This window comes from Eumetopias jubatus, unplaced genomic scaffold (assembly GCF_037043125.1).
Source record: "Eumetopias jubatus isolate StellerSeaLion01/CBP00866 unplaced genomic scaffold, mEumJub1_p1.0 scaffold_17, whole genome shotgun sequence".
Classification (NCBI taxonomy): Eukaryota; Metazoa; Chordata; class Mammalia; order Carnivora; family Otariidae; genus Eumetopias; species Eumetopias jubatus.
The window spans coordinates 72,542,640-72,563,530 of record NW_028274823.1 but is presented as its reverse complement, the minus strand read 5'-3'; the positions used below and the strand labels follow the sequence as shown (position 1 = coordinate 72,563,530).

Sequence of the window (20,891 nt, the reverse complement as noted above, 5' to 3'; positions counted from 1 at the left end):
CAGCGCTGGGCTTGGTGATAGCTGATCAGCAGCCCATCTCAGAAATAGTAGCGATGACCCAACCAGCTAAGAATTGGAAATGGAGGAGGAAGGAGGGGGCAGGGGGAGAAGAAGCAAAACTACAACAACTAAGTACAAGTTCGTGATGCATCATCTAGAATTCCAAAACCCCGGAGTATCTGTCTGAGAACCACAAGCTTTCTTTCCTTCATCTTGCAGCCATCTGATCTGACTGAACGTCATACAGTGGCAAACCTCGCATGCACAGATGCAAAGCGATCAAGGGTCTTTATTTATTCCACTTAGTTCTGGAAACAAGTATCTATTTTGCCACAGAAACACAAATGTGACTTAGTTAAGGGATCGGGGATCCGGATTAGGGTGTGAAGGACAAGCTACAAGGCGAACTGAGATCATAGGGAGACCTGATATTAGGAACAGTATCAGCAAGTTTATAAAAAAAGCAATTCTAGACACACAAATATTATAGATTGTGAAGAGCTCTTATATAAATGATTTGACCACAATTTTACACTGAGGGCCTGACCTCATTCCCCCCACCCCTTTCTACAAGGGAGGACACTGAGATCCAGAGAGATTAAGGGACTGGCCCAGGGTCCAACCCTTAGTCGAGTGCCCTTTCCATCTGGCCGCCTGACCAATCATGGTTCGCCATCACTTTATCCACAACAGGTAACGTGAAGTATTTCGATCACAATTTAAATGAAATTTGCCTTGGCAATGCACTCTGCGCATCTGTCTGATGTTTCAGGAATTCACAGTACGTCATGATAAGTGATGAACGTCGTGAGCAACAGAAGGTAAGCGGTGCTGGGAGCAGTAGCAACGCCAAGCAAGGGCAAAGGTTGGCTTCGGGGATGCTGCAGCACCCACCCCCCATGCTTCACAGTCTTCCAAAGCCACTCCAAATTAAAGTCATGGCAATGAGCTTTGATATGGGCAGCTGACATTTTTCTCTTCGAAATGTGTAAATGGAAGCACCTTTAGAAGTTTTCACCACTTGTATTGATATTATAGTTGTGCCTGCATGTAAAAGCAACTTTAATTCGTTCTTTTAAGATTTATTTATTTGAGAGAGAGAGAGAGAGAGAGCACGTGCCCATGCGTGGGGGGGAGGGGCCGAGGGAGAGGGAGCTAGAAACTTCAGCAGACTCCCCACTGAGCACAGAGCCTAACCCAGGGCTTGACTCGGGGCTCTACACAGGGCTCTACACGGGGCTTGATCCCATGATCCTTATATCATGACCCAAGCCAAAACCAAGAGTCGGACGCTTAACTATGCTACCCAGGTGCCCCCATGTAAAAGCAACTTTAAAACAAGTGCCCTACCCTCTCCTGGCTAATGCAACCACTGCCGAAGGTTCTCCATGTAGGTGGCAAGAGACACCACTGGTTTAGGAAGCAATTCTCCTAGATGCCATGGGGGCTATGTTACACATGCTACTTTAAATCAATGCAACTCAATAAGTCTTTATTCCTACCTCAGGTCTAACAGAAATGATAAGAAGATAAATAAGACTAAGCCTCAAGAAATTGAGCCCAGACTAATGCAAAGGCATAACCAAAAGAGTGTATTTCTCTATAGTAAATTCGTGGTTGACTCACCCCTTCCCCAGGTCTGTGATGATTAATAATTGTTCATTTTATTGGAAAAGGCAGTCTCCAAATTTGAATGGAATATTGTTTAAAGGGGGAGGGGATCGTTTGTTCATTAAAAAGCAGGATACAATGTGAGCATAAATTCATCCCAAGATTAGCCTAAGATAAAGCAAACCCCTTGGAACATCTCACTGTATTTCCACTGAGCCCCATTTTAGCTCAGCAAAACAGAGGTAATATCAATGCCTTTTCTTATATATCACGTTATGCTTTTCAAAAAAGTTTCTATAACAATTAATATTTGAATAAATGTGCTAGATAATCCCAAATCAAAGAGTTAAGAAAATATAACCGTTGGATTAGAATTATAGAATTTGTCCATTTTTCCATTCAAATTACTATTGAAGTCAGGTAAAGAAAGACACACAAAAGCCACATGGTTGGGAAATAGTTCAGAACTCATCCTACAATCCCCAAGGCCAACTGGCTATCTGGGTAGAGGATGAGATCATGAGTGCTGAATCAGCGTGAGACACTCGCCTTCATCACGGTCCCCAGACAGCTGGAGGGAAATGTGTGTCCTCACAACAGAGCTGCCTGAGAAGAGAACGTCGATGAAATTAAGCAAACACAACACCACAGCCAGGAAATTAATGCAGTTTCTACAGATGAAGAACTAAGATGTCTCCCCTAGAAGAAGAGCAGCACATTTTATATATATAAGCATGAGAATCAATACTCGAGTAAGTTATCTTCAAAATTATTATACCTAGAAATAAACCCTGCAATTGATAAATTATAAATTAAAGGATTCCTCCTTTCTTCTTCCCCCTATCCATCCCTCCACTCTGTATAACATTCACTGGGCATCTACTAGGTGCTAAAGTGGCCAATCATTCTGATGAAACAACATCCAGAAACTTCACAAGAATCAATTCTCTTTTCTCCACTGTAAGCTTCTCAAGGGTATGGACCTATTCTACATTCTTTCTTACCTTAAATGGCTACCACCGAGTCTGGCAATGTGGTTTGTGCATCTCAATAAACATTTGAACTGAACTGAACTTCTAAAACTCTTGACTGGTTTTGAAAGGTATAAAAATAACAGATGTGGTGAATCTACATACGGGATGAGTCTGTCTAAAAATAATAGAGTCTAATTCAATTCAGTGAGAGTGGAGTAAACCGTAAGCATACTACACAGATGAGGGGGTAAGGAAATAAACCAGACTAGAGAATCCCAAATCAAAGAGTTAAGAAAATATAACAGTTGGATTAAAATTATAGAATTTGTCCATTTTTCCATTTTCCCAAACTCTTTCATGAAGGAGTTTACAGCAGAGTCAGAAAAGCAGGTTAAAAACATAACAAACTGTAACAGAAGAAGAGGGATGAAGGCGTGAGAAGTTTTACTGGCTAGATCTTAGGTGAGGGATAATATTTTGATGTGTAGAGATGGGGGAGGGAGGGAAGAGCACAGATTCCATAATATTCTTGGGAGGCAGAATAATGTGTGCAATAAAAGAGTCAGAATGTCAGTTTTAGGGATTCAGGGGCCAGTTTATGGAAAGCCTGGCAAGGAATGCTAAGAATTTGCTTGGGGGACAATGAGTCTTTGCACAGAGTAATAGTAACCGAATCATGTCTGTGCTTTGGGAAGATTACCATGGCAGCAGCGTGAGGCTGACTGCGAGGATTTCTGGAGCAGAGAAATCCTGTTGCAATGAGTGTCAAGACTGGGAAGACATAGCGAAGCCCTGAGATGCGCTCCAAAGAAGCATCCTAAGAGTGGCTGCTAGGCCCCAAGGGTTGTCTTCCAGCACTTGGAAAGAACACCAGGCTAGGCTACATCTTCCCTCTAGACTGGATGGTCCATGAGGACCATCTAATACATCTTTAAACACCAAGCTGTGCACGCCACAGTGCCAAGTGCAGAGTACATTAAAAACATTCTTGAATTAACAAATAAATGGATAAGCTAATGTCTCTGGAAGAGAATTCTATAAGCAGACAAAGGGAAACAAAAAGATTGATAGTCAAGGTAGATCTTAAACGATCTTAAAAGTAGATCCTAAAAGTTCTCATCACAAGAAAAAAATGTTGTAACTGTGGCGAAGGATGTTAATAGACTTATGTGGCGACCATTTCACAATACCTACAAATATCAGATCATTATGTTGTACCTCTGAAATTAATATAATGTATGTCAATTCTATCTCAAAAAAAAAAAGTCAAAGTAATTTAAGGCCTCCAAATCTACTGTTTGAATTGAATGTGGATTATCTCTGCCCAAGGACAGCTGTCTCATATTTCACTCTGCCTGGCCTGTGGCTATAAAGAAAAGCATTAGGGAAATATCAAGAATCATGACGAGAAACACAAAACTTTTCTCATTAGAGGATTTGTAATTAGAAAACAGCTTTTGCAATTCTAACTGTCCAGTTTTTTAGAAACAGGAGAATCCAATTTATCTCTATATTTACGTCTTTTCTCATTTGACCCCTGTAAAATAGTCCTCCTTTTCCCATCAGTGCTTGAGTAAGTTGAGGCATGCATTCACCTGTAAATGCCAAACATATGCATTCTCCTGTGTCATAAATCAAGCCTGATAATTATGTCAAATCATCTAATCAATCCACTCACAAATTAGGAGACAACAGGTATGAAAAAGAACAGTTAGGTTGGTGTCCATGTCACAAAACTAAATTTAACTTCAGGTTTCACATTCAGGAAGAAATTCACTCATTAAACTGGAGAAATTTCACCTTTCAACCTATGAAAGCAATTAGTCTCCATGTAGGGCTACCAGTCAAATGCATGTTTCTATTCCTGGTCAATTTGTTTGCCTGAATGAACATGATCATGTTAATGATTAATATCAATCCTCGATATGTGCAACCCTGGGGAGTTGAAGTACCTATTGCGTTCAGGCAGCTAACTGCAGGGGGCTGTCTAGGCCTCTTGAAATGAAATCACCTGGGAGGATGGTTCAAAATGTGCAACCTCAATGAGCAAGGAATAGGAAATTCACACAGTAGCTCAAATCCTGCAGGACAAAAATCACAGAATCCCGGAGCTATAAGGGTTCCCACAAGTCACCCAATCCAGCCTTCTTCCCCACAGGCAGACTCCCCCACTGCATTCAACCACAGAAATCACCCAACACCAACTTAAATGCTTCTGATGGCAAAAAAAAAAATCACTGCTTTCCAAGGCAGCCTATTCCAAAATACATAAATCAATAACAATTTAGTTTGGTTCACTCGATATTTTTAAACAGTGATGAATTATGCCAAACTACGGAATGAAGCAAAGCTTAACAGCTTAACAGCTCTCAGTAAGAGAAGAGGACCCAGATTCTAATACTCACTCTTCTGACATTCCTCACCTTTTCCACCTGTCAACTAAGCAGGCCAGACTCTGTGACCTCTACTGCCACTCACTGTCAGTAGTCTCTGATATATGACTTATCCTCAGAGATTGCTATCTCGTACCTCAAGTTTACTGTCTTAATTGTATTTCTCTGAGAGTTCAGACGGATCTGCAAATAAAGGGAAAAAGTCCTACCATGACAGGCAAATGTTAAGAGTTTGAGCAGGGAGAATTTTGTCCATGTATTTAAATGGATGAGCACAACACAATGTGGCTGGGAAACTAACCTGAAGTTGACAAGAGAAAGATAATGTAAGCCTCTTTATTCCAATTACTTCATTTGCGACCAGGTCTCCTGCACCTACGACTACCATTTTATTGACCAAAAATACACTTCTCAGCATCTGCACTTGGTAAATGCACTTGTCAATGCCTCATCTGCCAGAAATCAAGAGGTTTAACCAATTGATCTTTTGAAACTTCATCCAGCAATAAGTTCTGTGATTCTGTTTATAACACCTGACGACTAGTGACCCTAGTGATTACAGGAAGCCCCACAATCTCTACCATCCATTTCTGAGCCACGACAGTAGACAAGTGACCAAAAGGAAGGAGGGCGGGGTGAAAAAAGCAGACACCAAACCAGTGATCATGTCAACTGCTGAGCACAGCATGTGGGCTCCTGACTGCCTTCCAAAGCCAAATATCTATAATATTCATTGGTCAGCCACAATTCTTTCCCACTTCCACTTGTTGTGAAAACTTGGAAACCGATTGCAAAGTCTGTCCAAATAAGCAGCTGGTAAACTGATTTCAAAAGAAAAAAAAATGGATTCAGGATGGTGAGAGCATCTGTGGCAGGCATTTTAAAAATTGCATGATTGTTGCACAAAGGACATTCGCTAAAGAATTTTTCCCACAAAGACATTAACGTCAAGAACAAACAACATAAGACTCCCAAAGGCTGAAAGTCTTACATTACTAAATGGTGCTGGCTGAAAAATGACTGGCCACAAGTGGCCCAGGCTGTACCAGAGGGGACCGTCCCCACCCCCCAGAGTGGCAGCCAAAGGCATCTCTGGAAGCAGGGCTCTCCGCTTGCTTTGCATGAGAACCCAGTATATAAACTGAATTATTATCATCATTATCAAAACAATTATTCTAATTTTAATAACCCCAATCTAAAAACGTCACCTATTTTTATACTCAAAATCTTTGTTCTATGCTGGATTTTAGATCTTATTATTTCAAGATCGCCACTGTACCCTCTCTTGGCTCTGAAGGTCTTTCATCGAACTATGACCAAAACCACAGTAAAACTCAAATATCAGCAACCTAATTTCTAATCCTTCCCAATCAAAATTTTCAGATTTTCTTTCAAGGAAAAGTTTTAATGCACCTAATAAATTTTGGCTTGTTTCCTAAATTGATGTCTGGAGGTTCGAGCAATGAGCAAGTATTATTTTTTTCATTCAACAAAATAATAATAGTTTGCATCCCATTTTTAAAATAGATAAAATTGGGGACGCCAGGGTGGCTCAGTTGGTTAAGCGTCTGCCTTCAGCTCAGGTCATGATCCCAGGGTCCTGGGATCGAGTCCCTCATCGGGCTCCCTGCTCCGCAGGAAGCCTGCTTCTCCCTCTGCCTCTGCCTCCCTCTCTCTCATGAATAAATAAAGAAAATCTTTAAAAAAATAAAATAATAAAATAAAATAGATATAAATTGATGAACATAGGACAGAAATGGATTACAAGAACAGAGATGTCAAGCTATTTGCCCGCATTGATAGGATTACAGTGATTTTTAATGTTCTTTTTCTTGTTTGTTGTTGTCTGTGCTCCCTGTAATGAGCGTGCTTTGCTTTTGGAAGAAGAAAAGAGAATAAGAGAACTTTCATTTAGGAAATAAAGGAATTTGGAATTGTTTCTGCAGCAGAGAGACCTGGCATCCACTCTCCCTCAAGTGCACAGACTTTCTCTAAAGGTCCGTTTCCCTCTGGGGGCATCTCAGGTAAGCAGTGACATCCCTGCAGAAATATGGGGGGGGGGTCCCAACCCTGCATGTAACCGTGACACAGAAAGCCTCAATTCCAGTTTATACCTCTTGTACCACCCTAAGGGTTCTGGCAAACTGAAGTGTTAAAACATGAATTCAGATTTCATTCAGTCTGAGATTTGCAATGAATCCTTGAGATATGTCCTTTCAAGATTTTAATGTCTTTTTTCTCTGCAAATTTCCACTGTTTATTTGTGCAAGAAAATAGTTTAAATGGGATTTTGAATAGGGATGAAAAAATTAAGATTATGTCAAAGTCTCATCTGCCAGGGCTAACACTTCACTCATATACACACATATATGTAATTTTTTAAAGTAATCTCTATGCCCAACGTGGGGCTTGAACTCACAACCCTGAGATCAAGAGTCGCCTGCTCTACTGACTGAGCCAGCCAGGCACCCCCACTCATATTTTGGAATCTGTAAATATGTTAGGCTATATTAGCTCCTATAATCTAACACAGGTCTACTCTGAACCACGGCTTGTCACCATAACTTCAATTTGGCCAGTGGTTGAGAACACACTTGTGAGAGGCACTCACCCTAGGGTTCTAAATCCGGCTTTACCTTAACTGCTACGTGACCTTGGGAAGGAGGCAGAATAGCCCTGCATTTCCGTTTTGTACAGGAAAAATGAAGATTCTAAATATCCACCTCACAAAGGCTTAGTGCGGATTTCATCAGAGGGATTCCTAAGAGAGTGCCTGGCACAGTGTAGGCTCTAAAAAGTTGCCGATGTTATTATTCCCTGCTGGTAGTAGGGATGTCTTATATTTGCGTAGTGACTCATACTCTTCAAGGCACTTTCAGATCTTTTACCTCATTTGATCTTCAGGCAACTCTCTCAGTACAAAAAGTAGTAATTACTGCCCCCACTTTTCTCGTCGTTGGTCTTTTTTTATAAACAGCTGAGGAAACTGAGGCCCAAGGTTACAGAGCTCAGAAAGCAGATCCAGGCTCTTTTTGATCAGTAGCACAAGTCCACAACTAAACCTCCAAAGGCTTCAGGTGCCATGCTTGAATATAATCAAATTAAGTCTCTCTTAAAATACTCCATCACTGGGGTGCCTGTGTGGCTCGGTGGGTTAAGCATCTGACTCTTGATTTCAGCTCAGGTCATGATCTCCGGGTGGTGAGATAGAGCCCCCACTAGCTCCCATTCAGTAGGGTGTTTACTTGAGATTCTCTCCCTCTCCCTATCCATCCCCCTCTGCCCCTTCCCCCTCTAAAATAAATCTTTTTTAAAAAAATAAAATAAAATACTCTGCTATTTATAACTTAATCAAATCAAACTGGTATTTCCACATCACTCCAAATTATTTAGGTTTTGCTTAGGAAAAATAGGAACTAAGGTTAAAGCTTACTGTATATCTCAGGCACTGGACTAAGTGCTTCACAACCAATGCCATACTTAAACCCCATAACAAGCCTACGAGGTAGGCACCGACAGTGTCCACTTTACAAATGGGGAAACTAAGGTATGACTAAGTCCAGGACTGAGATGCAGGCCCACTGTCTCCAACTCTCAGCTCTTAGGACTCTGACATTATCCAAACCTCATTTGTCTAACTAAGACACATTAAGGTTAGTAGCGTCCCCTTTTACATTTGAGGAAACCAAGGTTCCAAGATGTGACGGGATGTGTCTAAAGTTACCCGACCCTCTTCTGGCTCAGCAAGGACACAACCCAGCACCCCCTGCCTCCAAATCTCATTCCCTTCCGAAAGTCTCAAATTCCTCTGCATATATTTTAACGGTGAGATGACAGAAGTCCTGTCGTCCTTGAAAAGCAACAATCCACTTAAAGGCCTCCGTGTCAACACTGAGAGTTGACAGCGTGACCCGCGCGCAGGGCGGTGGAAATGGAGCGGTCTCTCCGGAGCCGGGCTGTGGGCGGTACCGTCGCCAAGTCGGAAGTGGGAGGTGAAATTGTTTGCAGAGCGGCCCCTTGGAGAGGTGCCAGCACTACGTTCCCTATCCCACCCCCAACCTCCTCCCTCCAGGTCCCTGATGGGGTGGAACCCGAGATTCAGCTGAGCGTCAGGACGAGGGCGAGGGTGAGGGTCCCGGCACCGATCAAACGCCAAGCCCTTGACGCCTTCCTCCGCCGCCGGGACCCGCCGAGTGCAGCGGATCTGACGAGCGCAGTTTCGAAAAACAACCGCTTGCCGGGATCCCAGTTCAGTCCTAGAGGAGGGACCTGGCAGCCCAGACCCACGCCTCTCTTAACCCGGCACGCCACGCGCCGTGCCTCGGTTTCCCTCGCCTCGAAAAGGGTACACTTGAACCCAAGATGGGAACAGAGGCACACCTCCAGACCTACACGATTTCTAGGAGGCAGAGCGCGCCCTCCCTTCCTGGATTCCTCCCACCAGCCACCCCGGCCCCGGCCCCGCCGGGCTGCGGTGACAGCGCCCCTACCTGCTCGGTGGCCCCCGCCGCCCCCGGCCGGGACGCCTTGAGGTCCCCCGCCCAGCATGCGCCCCACCGGCTCCTCCAGCTCTTCGGCGGTGGGCAGGCTCCGTGCGCCCCGAGGCCCGCGGAGGGGGGAAGCGACAGTGAGCTGGACGGGAAGTGGGGAGGGGGGCGACGAGGAAGGGGGAGGCTCCTTCCTTCTCCGCGAGGCGGCCGGTTTCCTTTCCAGCCTCGGCCCCTTACACACTCAGAGGCGCGCGCGCGCGCGCACACACACACACACACACACGCCCGCGCGCGGTTGGGGACGGCAGCGCACAGCCCGTCTCGGGGAGAAAGTTTGCCGTTCGCGCTCTCGCTCATTTCTGAGCGCACCCGAGAGGGGAAGTGCTGTGGGGGGAACGCTTGTACAGGGAAGGAGACTGGCAGCCCTTTGGGGTGGGGTCTGCGAGGGCACCTCCCAGACGCGTGATTAGGGAAGTGACCTGAGGGTTGATGGAAGAGATGGGGGGGAGGGGGATGAGCAGGTGGGGAGAAAGTGGGAAGAGGGCAGGCCACACCAGGAAAGAGATACGCAGAGAGTTGCTCAAAAATGAAATGGGAATCCAACTTTCTGAATCTTCTGGCAGAAGTGGACTGGCCTCAGAGCCCCTCCCCCGCGTTGGGCAGCCAGCCCAGGAAGCAGGCTGTGGTCCTTGTGGAGCTCTTAGGCGCCCTGACTTAACTCCTTCACCCCTTCTGTTTGGTTCACTCAAAGAGGCTACTGGAGCATCCCCACCCACCCACCCACTTTAGAACCTGCCAGAAATGGGTCTTGTCCTTTAAGGAGCTCACCGCCAGCTGGGAACATAAACATGTGCATAAAACTAAGTAACAATATACCTACCAAGAACCAGAGGCTTGGCATAAAAAAAAGTTGCAGAATTTGGGGGGTAAAAGAGTATTTAAAGAAGTGTCAAGAAGCCTTTCTGGAGGAAAGGGAAGGATCTGGCTAGAAATAGAGGGCCTAGGTGCCTCAAAAGATAAGACCCTTATGGGGGCAAACACATAGATGTGCTTGCAAGTCAACGTGTTTGGGGACAGAATGAATATGAGCATGGATATTAAGGATGTGGGAAAACAGTGAAAGGAACATAAAGTTGGATGAGGCTGAATTTAATGATACAGACCACTAAATGGAGATCTAGATTCAGTGATTTAGTTTGAGAGATTAGAAAGGGTCCTCACAGTTTGTTTGGTTAGTGGACTGAAACATGGACCAAGAGGTGACCTACACCAAATGCTAGAGGTGGCAAGGCCAGACTGGTGTTGGTACACTGTAAAGAAACTCTCCAAAGGCTTAGGGAAATCGGAATATTGGAGGGAAATTATCATGTAAGGCCTGCTCACCCACTCTGGAAGGGTCCTGAGGACACACCTTTCACCATGACTCTGGTAAGTAGCTTTGTGACCCAGCATCCTTGGTCACTCTTCTCTGTGGGTCAGAAATTACAGTGGGAACTGCAACCACTGAACTGGGACCCTTCGATGCAATGGGGATGACTGGATCCCAGGGTGGCAGGGGCCAATGGTGGCAATGAATATCCAAAGGTAAGGGGGGGGGTGTGGTTGATGATGGTGTTCCTAGAAGTCAAATAGATGGGAAGTCTACTAAATTCTTACTTGATCTGTATAAGCATAAAAGTTCTAGGTCAAGTGAACAAAAGCTTAACTTGCTTTCAGGTTAAAACAGGAGAGAGCCAGGCCTTCAATCAATTCCCAGACTTGAGTCAGTTTACAGATGCAGAACTCCTCGAATGAAGGAAAAAAAGACCTGGAACACTGGTACTCTTTCCCCTAGCCTTCCCCAGAGGGACATGAGGCCTTTTACCAGGATGAACCTGCACTGGGGAAAAGGAAGTCATCCAACCTTTCAGGAGTGACTGGACACTGGCTCTGAACCAACACTAATTCCGGGGAGCCCAAACCATTGCTGGGTTCCACCAATCACAGTAGGGGTTTATGGAGGTCAGGTGACGAGAGTTTTAGACACCCCTCTCACAGCGGGTGTCCGCTCCCATCCTGTGGTCATTTCTCCAGTTCCAGAATGCATAATCAGAACAGACATACTCAGCAACGGGCAGAGTCCCCACATTGGTTCCCTGGCCTGTTCAGGGAAGGCTCTTATGGTAGGAAAGGCCAAGTGGAAGTCACGACAACTGTCTCTATCTAGGCAAAGAGTCAACCAAAGCAATACTACATTGCAAGAGGGGCTGATGAAATTAGTGCCACCCTCAAGGACCGGAAGGAGGCAAGGTGGCAATTCCCACCACACCCCCATTCAACCTGCCTATATGGCCTGAGCAGAGCACAGATGGATCTCAGAAAATGACCATGGATTCTCATCAGCTTAACCAGGTGGCGATTCCAATTGCAGCTGCTCTACCAGATGTAGTTTCATTGTTTGAGCAAATTAACACATCTCCTAGCACCTGGTATATGCAGCTATTGATCTGGCAAATGTTTTTTTCTCCATACCTGTTAGTAAAGACCACCAAAAGCAGCTTGCTTTCAGCTGGCAAGATCGGCAATACACCTTATTGTTCTCCCTCGTGGTATACCAGCTCTCCAGCCCTACATCAGACTGTAGTCAAGCAGGGACCTTATCGCCTTTCCCTTCCACAAGACTTCATGCTGGTCCCATGTGTTGATGACATGATGCTGACTGGACCTAGTGAGTGGGAAGTAACAACTCTAGCCTTGTTGGTGAGACATTTGCATGTCAGACAGTGAAAACTAAATCTGCCAAAAGTGTAGGGGCCTTCTATCTCAGTGGGTTTTCTAGAGGTCCACCAGTGTGGGGCATGCCTTCTAAGGGGAAGGGGAAGTTGTATTTGGCCCTTCCTACAACAGCAGCAGCAACAACAAAAAGACACAACACCTAATGGTCCTCTTTGGGTTTTGGAAGCAACATATTCCTCAACTGAGGTGCACTCCTCAAGCCCATTTGCCAAGTTGCAGCTTTGAATGGAGCTCAGAACAAAAGAAGGCTCTACAGCAGGTCCAACCTGCCATGCACGCTGCTCTGGCTCTGTTCAATGATGAATCCAGCAGATTCAATGATGCTTGAAGCGTCGGTGGTGACAGAGAAGCTGATGAAGGCTTTGTCAGGCCTCTATAGGTGAATAACATCACAGACCTTTAAGATTTTGGGGGAAAGCCCTGCCATCCCCCTGGATAACTGGTCTCATTTTGAGAAACAGCTTCTGACTCACTCCTGGGCCTTTGTAGAGACTTAGCCTTTAACTGTGGGCCACCATGTTACCATACAACCTGAGCTACCCATCATGAACTAGGTGTGGTCTGACCTACAATCTATAAATTTAGGCATGCACGGTGCACTCCATCATCAAATGGAAGTAGTGTATATGATACTGGGCTCAAGCCAACACTGAAGGCACAAGTAAGTTACATGAGGAAGTGGCCCAAATACCCAAGGTCCCCACTCCTGCCACATTACCTTCTCTCTCCTAGCCTCTATCTGTGGCCTTATGCCGAGTTCCCTGTAATCAGCTGACTGAGGAAGAGAAAATTCAGGCCTGGTCTACAGATGGTCCTGCACTATATTCAGACACTACCTAAAAGTAGACAGCTGCAACACTACAGCTCCTTTCTGGAACATCCCTGAAGACAGCGATAAAGGAAAATCATTCCGATGGGCAGAACTTTGAGCAATGAACCTTGTTATTCAGTTCACTTGAAAGGAGAAATGGCCAGAGGTACAAATGTATGCCAATTCATGGACTGTGGCCAATGGTTTGACTGGCTGGCCAGAGATTTGAAAGAAACATGACTGGAAAATTGGTGACAAGGAGATCTAAGGAAGAGGTATGTGGATAGACTTCTCTGAGTGGGCAAAAAAACGAAGATATTTGTGTTGCATGTGAATGTTCATCAAAAGGTGACCTCAGCAGAGGAGGATTTCAATCATCAAGTAGGTAGGATGACCCATTCTGTGGATGCCAGTCAGCCTCTTTCCCAGATACACTTAACATTGCCCAATGGGTTCATGAACAAAGTGCCCACGGTGGCAGGGGATGGAAGTTATGTGTGGACCCAGCAACATAGACTTCCAAGCTCAGTATGGTCAGTGCTGAATGTCCAACCTGCCAGAACAAATGATAGGACACCATTAGCCACGGTGATCAGCCAGTTTGCTACTTGGTGGCAGATTGATTACATTGGACCTCTTCCATCATGGAAGGGGCAGCATTTTGTTCTTACTGGAATAGAGACTTGACACTGAATACAGATTTCCCTTTCCTGCTTCTGCCAAAACTACTATCAGAATTCCTTATCCATACCACATTACTTCTGATCAAGGTACTCACGTCACAGCAAATGAAGTATAGCAATGGACCCAGGCTCACAAAATTCACCAGTCTTACCATTTTTCTTATCATCCTGAAGTAGCTGGCTTGACAGAACAATGGAATGGCCTTCTGAAGACAGTTAAGGTGCCAGCTCAGTAGCAATACCTTGCAGGGCTGGGACAAGGTTCTGCAGGATGCTGTCTGTATATGCTCTGAATCAGAGTCAATAAACGGTACTGTTTCTCCCATAGCCAGGATTCATGGGTCCAGGAATCAAAAGATAGATATGGGAGTGGGACCTCTCATCAGCCCTACTGATCCACTAGCAAAGATTTTGCTTCCTGTTCCCACAACAGTAAGCTCTGCTGGCCTAGAGGAATTCCAAAGGGACGAATGCTTCTGTCAGCAGATACAACAATTCCATTTAACTGGAAATTGAGCCTGCCACCTGGCAACTTTGGGCTCCTCATGTCTCTGAACAATAGGCCAAGAAGGGAGTTACGGTGCTGGCTGGGGTGACGGATTCTGACTACCAAGGGGACTGCCAGTCCGCAGTGGATAGAAGGCAGAGTGTGTCTGCAATACAGGAGATCCCTAAGGGCATCTCTTAGCATTACCATGCCCTGTGATTGAGGTCAATGCAAAACTATCACCACCCAATTCAGGCAGAGCTACTAATGGCCCAGACTCTCTAAGAATGAAAGTTTTGGTTACCCTACCTGACAAGGAACCATGACCAGCTGAGATGCTTTCTGAGGGCAAAAGGAAGGGGTAGTTTAAGAGAACAGTTACAAATACCACCTATGACCAGTTGCAGAACAAAGGACTATAACTGTCATGAGAATTTCTTCCTTATTTTGTAATGACTATGTTTATTTTTTGTTTGGGAAATAATCATTTCAATCCACATAAGCATAACTCATCCCCAGATTTCTTAAGTTCTGCCATAGTTTTGGCCTTCATAACACTTCTAATTTTAGTTTTCTTGGTGAGCTCTGCACTGCCTCAAAAAGTAAACTATCCTTTAATGGGTTCAATTAGCATAAATAATCTAAGTTTGTGATACCTGTATCTAATGAAGTACAATATATAATCAACACTGTATCATCTAGAATTGTCAAACTGTTTATGAAAGCCTAAAAAAAAACCAAAAGAATTAAGCTATTTTATTTAACATGTAATAGATATTTCTCATAATGCAACGCTTAAATATTTAGTTTTTCTGATACTCTGATGTATTTCCATAAGCCTTTAAAAGTCTACAGTTTTATAGATACAGTTTTCCACCAGGGAAGGCATAAATATTTTTTTCTCTTTACATGCAACTCTTTAAAGATTTTAAGAGGGTGTTGTAATGACTATTTAATATAGATTAAGGAACGGAAGAGAACAAAGATATTTGACATATTATTTTATATTTTATCTTTGTTTTCTCCCCTTCCTTATCCATTTACCCTATAAAAAAAGATGCATTAATAGTAATCAAATTTACAATATGCCATTTAAGTTATGGTCTGTGAAGAAGAGTGACTATCACCCAAGGACTATGCGTCTTCTTCCAGGGAAAGGATGGTGCATTTTTGGTTGTACTCTTCATGTCAAGTGGAAGTGTTTTATTAGTGTCTTTATTTGGAAATTAATAAAGGCTTAAGGAGATGTGAATGGGTGTTAAGTTGGTAAGACGTGGATTGTGATGTATGTCTTATGTGTTAATATTGCTAGGCTATGACAGCCAGCCATCTAATCAAATACAAATCTAGGTGTTTCTGTGAAGGTATTTTTGTACATATGATTAGCATCTACAGTCAGCTGACTTTAAGTAAAGAGGATTACCCTCAATAATGGAGGTGTGTCGCATCTAATCAGTTGAAGTCCTCAAGAGTAAAATCGAAGCAGAAAAAAATCTGCCTCAAGATTAAAGCCTCAAACCCTGCCTGAGTTTCCAGCCTTCCAACCTGCCCTACAGATTTCAGACTTGCCAGCCCTGACAATTGCATGAGCCAGTTCCTTAAACTTTGTCTTTTTCTCCTATCTATCTATCATCTATCATCACTTGTCTATTCCAGGAATAGCCTACTCCTTCCTTTGGGAATCCCTCATTGGCTTCCCCCCCTCCCCATCCCTTACGTTAATCTTCCCAGAACTGCATCCTTGGCCTTCTCTTCTTAAGCAGACCTCACACTTGACCTAGCTCATCCACTTCCAAGGGTTCAACTCCCCTGATGCAACTTCAATTGGCATGTCTGACTGCAACCTCTCTCCCAAACTCCAGATTCATATTTCCAGCCTAGACACTCCACTGGTCTCTCAAATTGGTAACTCCAAAAGGATTCTCACTGTCTTCTCCCACACATTCCCTGTGTTGACCATTTTTCTCAGGTAGGTTTACTCTCCCCTTTCTCCCTCCCTGCAAGCTGGAACCCTAAGAGACAATGCCACATAATCCTTCACCTCATCCTTTTGCATTTAGTCACTAAATCCTGTCCATTCAGAGCTGTCTTTTGTGTCCGTGCTTCCTCTCTATACACACTACCCCTGAATCACACTGGGCCCCGCTGTATTTTCAACTGCTACCTGAACATCACTACCTAATTGTCCAAAAAGCCATTCAAATCAGCCAAGTTCAAAGCCATTACCATCAACTTCCCCTCAACGCTATACTTCCAATTGTGTTCCCCATCTTACCTGCTGGTCCTACTATCCATCTGATCAACCCTGCAGCACAGTTTGGAAAGCGTCCTAACATAGGGTTAGGAGCATAGGCCCTGCCCTCAGCTAACTGCAGGCACATCTAAGCTCCACTACTTCCGAGCTGTGAACCTTGGTAAGTCATTGAACCTTTATGTTAAGCACCAATTTGCTCATTTTCATAAAAGAATTAATGATAGTAGATACCACATAAGGTTGTTGTAAAGAGGGTCTGATACAGAGTCTGGGTGGGGCACGGGCCCTGGGCTTTTTAAAGGCCCCCTAGGTGATCTGAAAGTAAAGTCAGGGTTAAGGCCACTGAGTTAGCGGGTAGTATGGATGGGTTTGCGGTAGCTTCAGAAAGACGATTTAGGAAAGAGGCAACGGTCCAGGTAAGAGCATTTGTAATGAGGATAGAGAACAGGGGTTCATGTTCAAGAGATACTTTAGGAAACAAAATGATATAAAACTTGGCAACTGGGTGTTGAAGGTGAGGAAGAGAGAAGTATCTAAGATGACTCTGGTTTTCGCCTTGGCTGACTAGGCGGAGTGGATGGTGATGCCTTAAAGCTATGCTTCCCAAACATGTTTGTGCACTATATATACTCGTTAGGGACATTTTTCGGTATTTCCCTAGTCTTTCATCTTTCATCTGACTCACTGTGCTGGACTGTATATTCCCGGTCTATCAAAGACCTGTGGCCGGTACTGTTCTATCGTCAACTTGATTACTCTGGGAATTCTGTTTTGCAGTATCCTCTTCCCTGGATGGTTTCCAGTTACACTTAGCTGAGAGCGTGCTATTTGGGAAGCGGCAGTGAAGGAGTAGCCATTTGGTTTGAAAGGTCATTGTTGGTTAGAGGCAATGGAGATGGATGCAGCAGAGGTGCTGGTGGGCTCCAGTTTGTCCTTTCTCTTCCCTGTGCAATGCCTAGGTATCCTCCCCAACTACTAATTCTGCCAACTAACAGCAACCCCAGGCTCACCACCAGATGGTTCTCTACACACTCACGGAGGCAATATACGTAAAGATGTATCAACCTTCCACAGACTGCTGTATCAGTCCCTGCCCCATCCCAACCTAACGGCTGGACATGCATAGCTTCCAGGTGCCCTGCAAGCTCCAACTCATTCATCCATGCCAGTGCTGGTTGAAGACTTTTCTCAGATTCCCCAGCTCCCCCTTTTTGTTAGACTGCTGCTTCACCAGCAGCAACCACAATTGTGTAAGGTCGAATTTCTACAGTATATTCCTTATTCCACGATATTCACAGAGCTTCTGCTTCTCCAGCTTGAACTTTCACTTACAGGATTCCTGATTCCAAATCTCTGGTCTGGATATTTACAGAAGTCTCCCTTTAGTCATGAGGACAGCTTTCTCATTCCAACACCACGCTGTATTAATTAAGACTTCGAATTGCAACTAACCAAAACCAATATGCTCTAACTTCAGTAATAAGAATTTTCACGAGGATACAGGGGCATTTCACAGAGTCCAAAGACATAATGAAGTTGGTCCTCTAGAAAGACGAGAGTCCACTTCTCGGAAGTCAGCAGGACCCTGGCGGTTTCCCTCCTCAATGCTTCCCCCTACACTCCAGCTTCCCACTGCTCCCAAGTTCACACGTTTCTAAGTCAGCCCCTTGGAAAGCCTGGCCCTTGTGGAACCAATTCTAACCCTCTAGGAATGAGATCTTCATTGATCCAGACTAGGTCAGGAGCCCATCTCTCTGGCCATCAGGTATAGCCAAGGAAGTGGGGCCATATAGGAATAGAGAATAGCCCCCCCCCCGAAACCACCTCTGAACACACAGGTGAGGGACAGGCAGGGGACCACTGTGAGCTGGACAGCTAACCCAAATTGTGTCATGGTGAGGACCAGGCACCAAGAATTCTGTGGTTTATGAGCAAACAAAAGACACATTTAGTTTCTCTCTGCTTTTAATATAATTTCCATCGTGGTTGTTACCTAGTGGTGTTGGTCATGGAGGTAAGTTGTTTTTGTTTTTGTTTTTTAAGTAGGCTCCATGCCCAATGTGGGGCTTGAACTCATGACCCTGAGATCCAGAGTTGCATGCTTTACCGACTGAGCCACCCAGGCGCCCCTGCTGTGCATGTAAGTTCTGAACACTGAGGTGTGTAAAGGGTATCTACAAGAAGAATAACTGAGAGCAAATAATGAAGGGATAATTGTTCTGTTGATATTTTTTTAATTTAAAATTTTGGAAAGCTTTCTTCATGAATACTACCAAAATCTTCCTCAGAGCAGAAATGGAGAAATATCACAGATGCCAATACAACCTGAGGTTGCAGCCTCGACTCCCTGCGTCATTAACAGAGTTCTGCTATGTTGACATCACGCACATCTACATGTAACCCTGACACAGCTGATGAACATTAAATGCTATGGGTGTAAATTTGCAGCAAGAAGCCAGGGACTCAGAGAGAAAAAAATGTCTAACTCTTTTGCCAAAACAGTGAATTTCAAAAATTGTGTTTAAGCATATGGGAATGTCTTAGGAGTTTATTAGTAATACCTAATGTTTGTTGGGCACTTACTACATGCCAGACCCTGGTATACGCAGTTTCGACTTGTTAAACTTATTTCACCTTTGTGACAACCCAATTATTAAACCCATTTTCAGATGAGATCGCTGAGGCACAGAGAAGTGAGAACTTGCCCAAGATCATGAACGAAGTAAGTGGCAGAGGAGGGATTTGAATCAGCAATCCAGCTGGAGAGTCCACATTCCTAACCACCATGATATACTGCCTCTGACTAGATAAAAATGGCATTCTCTAATGCCTGAGCACAAATTGTCACTCTGCCTTCATATAACGAGACTTATATTTAGGTAATCATTCATTCATTCCGCTGCATTTTCACGCATAATATCCTCTACCCACACACACACACACACACACACACACACACACACACACACACACACTTTCCCTTAGGCTCATTCCCAGCAGTCAGTGAGAGGAGAGAGGGTAAGATAGAACATTCCTGCCTTCTGTATAAATAATGTATCTTTTTATCTCCCCTTCTAAACTGTAAGTTCTTTGAGGGCAAATGTCATGCCTGATTCATCCTTGCATCCTCTGGCTAGAGGACTTACTAGAATGAATGTTCTAAATTGGGATTCTGCTATTTGACAGGCTAGCTGATTTATTGCCCAGGTCTCCTGCAAATCCTCCAAGTATGGCAATGATAGATACACACGAGAATTCCCATCAAGTTACATAGCTAGACTTCAATAGGAAATATTCTCATTGAGAACAATAACAGTGCTTAAACAATTCTGGGAAATTTAATTGTCTAAAGGAGATCTTTTCTTTAAAAAAATAAACTTGAATGAATTGGAGAAAAAAAATCTGTCTTAAACTCAGGAAATAACATTAGACAACATTAAGACTCTCATTTGTTAACGCCTGGAAATAGGAAGCTGGTTCAGTTTCAAATACCGTCAGATAATGGCCATGCCAAAGGATGTTATCATAGTTTTAGGCTAAATACATAGTATAAAGAAACTTCCTTTTGCAGTGCATATTGTCTAAAAGCTATAATACTGAGATAATACATGGGAAAGTGTAGGCTCTCTTTCTAGACATGTGATCCTGAGGACCCCCCCCAAACTGGTGGCACATCCTTATCTCTCAGGGATTCATCTCTGCATTCAAAATGGGTTTGTAGGGGCACCTGGGTGGCTCAGTCGTTAAGTGTCTGCCTTCGGCTCAGGTCATAATCTCAGGGTCCTGGGTCTAGTCCCGCATCGGGCTTCCTGCTCAGCGGGAGAGTCTGCTTCTCCCTCTCCTTCTGTGCTCTCTCTCTCTCAAATAAATAAAATCTTTTTTTAAAAAAATGGGTTTGTATGAGCAAATGGCTAAAGCCATAAAGAGAGTGTGCCTTCATTTTGTTCTGCATTAAGACCTACCACTCAATGTTTTTTACCTGATCTTGTCTTGGTTCACCACATGCAATGTAGGGACAGCTAATACCACTGACAAGAATCTCTCCAGATATTTATTCATAATTATAATTCACTGTGGGAGAGCCAAAGGGTGCTCCTCTCCTTGCCACTCTCTGCTTTGAATAAAAAGATTTTGTTCTCTATTAGAAATGCAGGATCCACAACTTTTTCCAACTTCCACCAAGTGCCACTGTCCCTCTCACAGACTCTCATTATTCTTCAGTTTAACCCCTGGGCCATATCCCTATCACTTCCACGAAATAGGTACCACCCCCCCCATCCCTCTTTCCATCTGACAGATAACTTTGTGGCTCTCACAGTTCTCATTCAAAATGGACAACATTAATCACCATAGTAATACACAGGCAACCTCACTGTCATCAACAAGCTCAGCGACCTCAGAGGCTTCTCCTCT

The 20,891-nt window shown here is 44.1% G+C and overlaps 1 protein-coding gene across 2 annotated transcripts in view; it reads right to left on the bottom strand.

Moving 5' to 3' along the window:
* DISC1 (DISC1 scaffold protein) overlaps nucleotides 1–9,803 on the bottom strand; it is a 397,155-nt gene extending 387,352 nt beyond the window's left edge. Inside the window, exon 1 of one of the 2 annotated variants that reach the window (XM_088020223.1) lies at nucleotides 9,469–9,803. In XM_088020223.1, coding sequence (XP_087876349.1) covers nucleotides 9,469–9,526 — 58 coding nt within the window. In that variant the 5' untranslated portion in view covers nucleotides 9,527–9,803. The remainder of the gene's footprint in view (nucleotides 1–9,468) is intronic. The other variant, XM_088020224.1, reaches the window with a different exon arrangement.
* Between the last annotated feature and the right edge of the window lie 11,088 nt (nucleotides 9,804–20,891).